The 9067-nt window shown below is 30.1% G+C and overlaps 2 protein-coding genes across 2 annotated transcripts; both read left to right on the top strand.

Annotated features, from left to right (window-relative positions):
- The first annotated feature begins 4107 nt into the window (after window positions 1-4107).
- LOC111830011 (agamous-like MADS-box protein AGL80) lies at window positions 4108-4833 on the top strand. The gene has a single exon (XM_023780350.1). It carries the CDS (start codon window positions 4108-4110, stop codon window positions 4831-4833), a length of 726 nt encoding a protein of 241 aa, XP_023636118.1.
- Window positions 4834-7189: 2356 nt separating this feature from the next.
- On the top strand, window positions 7190-8195 carry LOC17881546 (non-specific lipid transfer protein-like 1). The gene is made up of 3 exons (XM_006290119.1): window positions 7190-7541; window positions 7859-7897; window positions 8104-8195. The coding sequence occupies exons 1-3, from the start codon at window positions 7190-7192 to the stop codon at window positions 8193-8195; spliced, it is 483 nt and encodes a 160-aa protein (XP_006290181.1).
- Window positions 8196-9067: the final 872 nt, after the last annotated feature.

Raw genomic sequence — 9067 nt, 5'->3', positions numbered from 1 at the left:
CATAACACCAAAAAGGCAATAAACGCAGCGTTTGGCATAGAGAACTTGGGGGTCCTTAATTAAGTATTCACTGTCATAGACATTAGAACAATCCGAGTTGGAGCCAAGACCCCCCCCCCCCCCCCCCCCAGGAGTTGCAAGCCGAGAAGCATAGCAGAAACGAGCCTTTTTTAAGTATTAAAAATCAGAAATCTACTTAATAAATACAAAACAACAAGTGATATAAAACAACAATTTTACCTCTAAAACGAAGGAGAAGGAATATCATTTAATACATATTAAATAACGTTTTGCCTTAGTGAATGACCTGTTAAGTTTTTTCCCAAACGTTATTTTGACTTTAAAAGCTAATGATAGTGATAGACGACGATGAAGAGAGAAACGAAGAAAATAAAGATTCCTCCAACGAGCCGCCATAAAGGAAACTTTGCTACCAAAAAAAAAAGTTGCCTGAGAAGTATGGCCAAGTCCATTCGTAATATTTTATATCACTACAAAAACCCTAATTATTTTGCGAGTCGTACGTGCGACAAAACAAAACGAGTCATTGGCCACACTTACGTACGTTACTGCTGACGTGGTGGGTATCGTAATATATAAAGGTTGATTTTCAAAGTTAATATCTTTCAATTTTAATGGTTATAGATTTTTATGAATTTTATGTATTGTATGATACTATAATGTTTTAAACAAATTAAACAAAAAACGAGAGATGAATGGTTGGCCATAACTTCTGTAGTTTTTCTTATTCAGATCTGGTGAATATGGTGTCTTCTCCTACCGAGTGGCCGGCTTTTTCTGTCTACCTGGATTATATCAACATTGATAGGGAAGAATTCTCAACATTTTTTATCTCTTATTCCTAGAAATTTGAATGTAAAAGCGGATTCCTTGGCACGCAAAGCTCGTTCCAGTCCGCATATTATCAAGTATGTAAACAATTGTCTGCCGAATTGGCTCATTTGAGTCAGTTTTAGTTTATTTGATAACAAAAAAAAAAAGAACAAAAATGATAGGAGAATCATAACTTAAAATCTTAACAAATATATATTAATTATCGAAAAGTATATGGATATTTTTATTTTCTAATTAATGCTAAAATATTTTAGTTATGGTCGGTTATATAGATAGTAGAAAGAATTAATTGTAAAATTGTTTGGATAAATGAATTAGTAATGGCATTCTATGTAGAGAAATTTTGAGAAATACCCTTTTTGGTGTACCCCTTTTTAAAAATACCCCCTTTATCTATCCATTTTCAAAAATACCCCTATTGAAATATAAAAAATTACAAAGTTTTATATAGTTTATAAGGTACTTCTATATAATAACTACTACTGGGAGATTCGATACAAATATTTTAATATGTTTTAAATAGTTTTAAATCATTTTTATAAGTTTTATAAGGTTTTAAAAAGGTTTTTAAAAGGGTTTATACAGTTTTTATAAGGTTTTTATATGGTTTTTATAATTTATTTTCCGCTATATATGAAAGTTATATAAAGTTTTATACACATATAAAGTTAATTTGTGTATATATTTATAAGCTTACATACATATTTGGATAAATTTCAATATTTTTAATGGTTTTTTTGATAAAGTTTGAAAAAGGGGTAATTTTTAAAAGAGGTATATTAAAAGGGGTATTTTTGAAATTCCCCCTTCTATGTAAATATTTACAAAAAAAATGTTTCTCTCTAAAATGTACTGAAAAATATTAATATAGACAATCAAATAATATACAAAATCAATATTTAGAATACTATTTATTATTTAACATATACTTTTTAAACATGCGTGTATCCACGCGTTTTGTTTGTGCTTGTTACATTAAAACCTCTATAAGTTAATAATGTTGGGACCATGAAAATCTATTAATTTATAGAGGTATTAATTTATCGATAAATTAATAATTATTAATTTATAGAGAGATACTCCTAATTTGGGAAATATTTTCAAGACAGTATTTAAAAATAAGATTTAATCATGATAATTAGTATTTTATATAATCAATTAAAATAAAATAGTTATTATTATGTATTAAAGATAGTGCTAACTATTTTTCATATAGTAAAATATTATAAATAAAATCTAACAAAAACTAATGTGTCTATATATATATACATATATTTTGAAAATTTTACCTATTTATTAATTTATAATATTGATGGGACCATATATCTACAAAGGATTTTCAAAAAAATTATTATCTTATTATTTTATCGAAATATGTCTAAAATTACACTGGTCCCAACTTGGGACCGGAGAAATTTATTAATTTATAGAGATTATTAATTTATCGAGTATTAATTTATAGAGGTTTTACTGTATTTGTTAGTGCTTAATTTTATGTGATTGTAAATTTCATGTAAGTTATTACTAGATTTGGTATTGTTATGGATTGTATTGACGTTTGTGTGTGCAGTGTGCTTGTTAGTGTTTTAGTGTTAGAAAAAATACACATATATAGTTTCGTTACATGAGTTTGACTTGGTAGTTATCTAATATCTTCTTTTTCAAAATTATAAATATTTTATAGATTGATAAAAAAAAAGTAAAAACTCTTTTGGTGAAAGCTAATGTGTTTTTTAATATATATCAATATATAAAATATGTGGAACCTGTATATTAAGGATGTTCCAAAATTAGTTTTTTCATGAAATCAGATAATGTATGTTATAAATATGTTGCGGAAGAGAGTTATATGATCCACATACCTTTTAAATACTGGTTAGTAATCTTTAGGCTACCTCGATTATGTTATTAGGCATGACTACGGTTACGGTTTATTAACCACCGATTAACGGTTATAATATTTTTAACCATAATCTTAATCATTATGTATACATGTTAATGTGGTTATGTTTATTTACAGTTACGCTTAGTTACGGCTACGGTTAAATACGGTTACGGTTATTTGATAATGGTATTCAAATAATAATTATTTATTTAATTATATAGTTCAAATATATTATAGTAAATTAGTTAAATCAATGAATTTTATTTAATTAAACAAACTTACAGATTATTAAATTAATAGTCATAAAACTACAAATACTTAATTTTAATTATCTATTTTTTATTTGATTAACGAAAATGAGTAATAGAGTGGATTAGATTTACTAGTTGATAAATTAAGCCATTTAAATTATTATTTCAATGAAATGATTTATTTTAAAATTTTAACCGTACAGTTAATCATGCAGTTAACCGTACGGTCAACCAACGATTTTGATACGGCTACGGTTAATAACGGTTACAGTTACCAATCGTAAGTGATTTATTTATACGGTTAACAGTTAAAGTTTTAACCGTATTATACAGTTACGGTCTGTTTACGGTTAAAAATACGGTTAAGGTTTGGTTTTGGTCATGCCTATGTGTTATCCGATGAGGTGGTGATGGTTTAGTTATCTTTCAATTATTTTGTCATGTTTTTGGATAAACTGATGCGTTTTGCAGTTGCTTTTACTCTTATTAGTTCTTAACCATCAATATTGAAGGGGACGGGATATAAGCATGTGAGGTTATTTAGCTGAATGTTTTCCCTTTTACCTTCTAGGTCAATTAACTGATATAGTATTTTAGCTGCATTTCTTCCCTTTTACCCTCTCGGATATTTTTTTTTTGCCATACAAATTATATTTCTTGTTATTAAGAGCTTAAAAAACACACAAACAGAAAATTCATATATTTTTCTTCCAAAAAAAAATTCAGGTTTAAACGTCCAAAAAATAATAAACCATGTATTTTTGGGGTTTTTCCCATAGGAAATATATATGAAAATGTTAATTAATAAATACTAACATATATAGGGAGGAAACAAAGAATATTTAGATGTATTATCATGACGCGCTTTCTTTTACTTTTGGTAAAAAAGGACGCGGTTTCTACACTTAATAACCCTTTTTATTTACAAAGTTTCCTAAAATTCCATTCAACATTATTAGTAGTCAAACTAACCAAAATATAGAACTATGGAGATAGTTTGAAGTTATACATTCCTTATATCTTTTCCTTGGTTTTTCCTATATATACGATCACCAAGATTCTCTTTTTACAAACACATACAAAAGAAAAAGAAAAGAAAAAGAAAAAAGAAAAAAAATGGGGAGGAGAAGAGTGACCTTGGATTGGGCCAACCAGAGAGTGAGGAGAGCCAATATTAAGACAAGGCTTGCCGGACTCATCAAGAAAACGAATGAGCTCTCAATTCTTTGCGACGTGAGAGCTTGTCTCGTGGTGCTTGATCGTGAAGTAGATCAGGATGTGGTATGGCCATCTACCCAAGAGGCAAATTTGCTCATGGATAAGTACTACTCTTTGACGGAGCATCAAAGGAACAAGAAGGCCATTGATCCGGAGTCATTCATGCAAACCAATATCGAAAAGATTGAGAAGAAAATAGCCAATACTCGGAAGGCTATCGAAGAGTTGGAGATGGATCATCTCATGTGCGAACTCAACAATGGTCATCAACTTGCTGATCTTTCCCAAACCGAGACTGATAAATTACTATCATATACTGCTAGAAAAATTATGTCGTTCAGGAATGAGATCATGGATCTTGATCCTATGTGTATCGAAGAGGCATCTCCTAGAGATGCGACTCTAAGGGCTTCTAATGTTCCATCTGCTGTGTGGGCCGGGAATGGTTATGACGTGATGAAAACTGCAACTGTTTCTTATTTTGATGATTGGGGGGTTTCTCGTGAGCTTGAGAGGGACCTAAACATGGAACCATCTAACATTGGTGAAGAAGACTTGAAAGGGACCTCTAAAGGAGAGAGCAGCAAGGGTGCTGATATATCTTTTGTTAGTGGGCCCAATTAATATATCATTATGTACCCATCTTATTTTGTTTTTTCCTAAATCTTAAATTTTTTCAAAGTTCCCCTTTTTTACATTTTTATTTATATTAATATATATTTATACAATCTAGCTATTTTAATTTTATTAATATAACACCTACTTTTTTAATTTATATATAAAAGTTTATTATTTTAATTGCATTGCTTCCCTTTTACCCTCTCGGATGCATTTTATTTTTGGCATACAAAAATGCATTTAGTCTTATTATGAAATTAAATAAAACACAAAACCGAAAATGCATTATAAAAAAAGTGATCAATAATGATACTACTTAAAATAAAATGGAGGTATTGTAAAAAATAATAGAAAATCTACATGATTTTTTTTAATTAATAACATATATAATAGAGGAAAGAAAAACTAATTAGGTGTAGTCCTAGGATGCGGTTTCTTTTATTTTTGGTAAAAAAAACGCGGTTTCTACACGTAATAACTCTAATTTTGTTTTTACAAAGTTCCCTAAAATTCCATTCAATATTATGTGACTCTAAAATGCACTATAGTAGTCAACTAACAGAAATATAGCATATGAAAATTGTTTCAAATTATTAAATTAGGATGAGGTTATAAGATTTATGTTGAATTTTAGGAGTGATTATATCTAATCCTCGTATACTTTCGTCATACTGAGGAGTGTTAAAATGTGTCAAAACTTGATAGGCCGATTTAGTCCGACCTAGTAGACAAAAAAAAAATGCAACCTCTGGCCAATTCACACTGATTCTTTTGTTACATGTTTTTAAAATTTCAATTCGATATACAGTCTTGTTTCGTTCTTGTTCAGTTGAGTTTTCATGTAGTTAAAGAATAAGAGTCTTTTAGGAATTACCTACCTTTTCTCTCCAAGAGCGAGGGACTCACTCTAGAGTATGTCTCTAACTAAGTTCTGCTTACTATTGTTCCATTAGTCAAAAAGATAATACATTTGGAGAATATTTACCAACTTATATATTGGTTATTGCTTTTTAATGTGCAACGACATTTCGTATAACAATCCTAGTGATTCGTTGCCTAAAGTGTCTGCCAGAACTAGCTAGCTTTTGTAGACACTTTTGGCAACGATTTAGCTTTTTTGAATCCATGGTGCATCCTCATTGTGATTTTTATCCATGGTTGTGTTACTCCTCTGGTTTGACATCGATTATGGCTTTCAATCTTGTGCAGGTACATATATTTTATTTGAATCTCATCAAAATTTTCATCTTGCATGATCTAGTTTTATATCTCTATTTGACTGGTTATATAGTTCTACAATCCTCATGCTTTCACCATTGCTGGAATCAAGTTTACCATACTAGAAAGGATAATAGTTTTAATAATTTCTTATCTGTGTTTTAGATAATAGGCTCACTATATATTGCTTGGGTTGTGTTTTGGAATGGTATGATTGGTTAGTGTTATAATATTGGGAATAAGTCAAAGCATGTGTTTGTGAATCTATATAGTCATGCATCTTCTAGACATGGTAATTTTTGGTCATGCTCATGCTCTTTTCTTGCTGTGATTTCATTTGGAACTATAGTATGTTATCATCTCATTTCTGCAACTTCTATAAGTGTTTTTTTTTTCCTAAAGCTCTTTACTCTCTTTTTTTCTCTATTTCTTTATGAGAAGTATGGGACTTTGTACAAGCAAGCTTACCAAGTGAAATGATTCGATTTCTGAACGTGCATAATGATATTTTCTCGATATCTTATATTATTCAGGGAAACTCATGTTAACGAAGAATAATTCTTTGCCGGCTAAAGTTATGTGTGTAAATATATTTCCATTTGATCAACTTGCAACTAAAACTTTGAAAACCAATGAAATATATCGGCTGTCAAGGATAGACCGAGTTTAAACGACATTTTTTTTTCTTTTGATGATATAAAATACTAGTGTAATTAAGAGGTTGGATTAAAATAAATCGAACAGCTTGTATTTTGAAATTTTTAATAACGAACTGTATTTTTACTTTTGTATGAAAAAATCAAACCTTTGGAGACTAATGTTGTATATATTTAAAACCTAAATTCGAGCCAAATTTATATATTGGATTAATTTATAATATTAACATTTTTTTTCTTTTCAAACTAAAAAAAAATCTAAAACAAATAAGTCACTTAGCTCTTAATAAAATGTCCGTCCATAAATAAATATCTCACTTAATGTACATATATATTCTGTATCATATTATGAACCGAATAAGTCAATTCTACTACAATATATATATTGTGACTTAAAACTAGTTTTCATGGTTGTGTTTTGTGTATATAAATTACTAGTTAAGAAAGCACCACAAACGAATGAAAACAAATCCCTAACGATTATAAGAATGGCTCGAACCATCACCATGATCTTCCTCTTAGCCACGCTGCTGATGGCAGCTACGACTGTTTCAGGACAGGGACCACAGATTCCACTGGCTCCTAGTCCTGCAGTCAACGAGGTAATGAACTGTGCCGCGGGTTTGGCTATTTGTGTTCCGGCCATGACTCAGGGAGGACCTTTGTCGCCTGATTGCTGCACCGCCTTGGAGACTGCTATGAAAACGCAGCTACCTTGTCTTTGCGGACTTATCAAAAGCCCTATGTTGTTGGTCCCTTTCAATGTCACTGTCTTCAACGCTCTTCTCTCCCAAAGTTGTGGACACACCGCCGATCCTAACTTGTGTTCCGAAACTACCGGTAACGTTTTGGTTACGGTCTATATATGATATTAACTAAATACTACTATACTATTTCTTTATTTACCAAAATTATGGTAAAATCGTAAATAAGTTGGTTTGTTTTCGCATTTGTATATTACATTTTAAATATGAGTTTAACCCATTTTAAAACAAACCTCATAATTATGTTATTGAAATTTTTTGCCACAACGTTTCTTTTTGTTGCCAATTAATTTTAGTTTAGTAAAGAAACTCAACTTTGCATATAATATGTACGCAGTATCAATTATATGTTGTAAAATTTCATTTTTTATTTTATTTTTTCTTTGTTGCTAGCTCAAGCTCCTTTGCCGCAGACAAAGGCACCAAGTCCAGGTATGAACAATTATTATATTTATATTACCAATTAAATGAAATTTATCGTAACCAATAATTATTATGATTGCTGTTGTTCAGTGTAATAATAGCAACAAATTATGAGGAAAATGTTAAGCAATTTTGTTTTTACTAAAATCGAAAGGTTCCATGCAATGTTTTTTCTTAAGTTTTTACTAAAAGTATATTTGTTTATTTCTTTCTAGTACCAACCAAATCTGAGAAGGATGCTGCAAGCAAAGTCGCAAGAACAGGCTTGGTCGGAATCGTCTTGATCACGATCGCTTTAATGTTTTAATAAACTTTTAAATTTAATTATACTTTCTTTGGTCTTGATCACGATCACCACCACATGATGCGAGAATTATGTTCGATTGCATGGATTTTTCTTTTGACTGTTTGTTTTTTACATTCAAAATTTTGAATATTTTTGGCTTCAATATTGTTGTGGTCAATATTTTTTGAAGCAATACATCATAAACACAAAGACAAAGATGCATTTCATCAATCATAAACATTCCAATTTTGTTGAGAAAAAGTGGTGGTTTCTTTTGAAAACACTTGAACATGATATGAGAAGACTTCCTAAGATTCTTCCCTATAGATCCATGCAAGTGTTGATGATCACGACAATTTTAAAAATTTCACATAGAACGATCAAAACGTTCAAATGTGAAAGTTAAGTTTTGCGATATAGACGAGAACTATTTGACTTCAGCTCTCAATTAAAATCCCTCCTTCTTGCCTGTTTTTAAAATCTATTCAGGATTCAGCATTATCTCGCTGCGTAGCAAAGGAAGATAACGCAGTGAATTCTAATAGTCATTTATAATGAACAAAGACATTCCTCTTAGTGTTTATGTACGTAAATATCGTTGGAGTGTATTTTACATAAATAAACCTCAATTTACGTAAACAATAGAAACATCTGTGTCGATTAGAAAATGTGATATACAGTATGTTCGTACTGGTTGCAACTCAAAGTTATATAGTTTACATGTGTGATTTCCACAAAGAGGAAATTGCTTCAAACTGCAATTAGATATAAAACAAAATCGTGGTTATGACAAATGATTCCACCAGGAAGTGATGTAGATGTGAGGTAATAAGTTTCGAACCTGGGTTATATTGATACAAAAATAATTCTTTTACCACTAAACTAGCTACATC

Source organism: Capsella rubella, unplaced genomic scaffold, assembly GCF_000375325.1.
Source record: "Capsella rubella cultivar Monte Gargano unplaced genomic scaffold, Caprub1_0 scaffold_6, whole genome shotgun sequence".
NCBI classification, from domain to species: domain Eukaryota; kingdom Viridiplantae; phylum Streptophyta; class Magnoliopsida; order Brassicales; family Brassicaceae; genus Capsella; species Capsella rubella.
The sequence above is the reverse complement of the archived record's forward strand: the minus strand, read 5'-3'. Positions and strand labels throughout refer to the sequence as shown.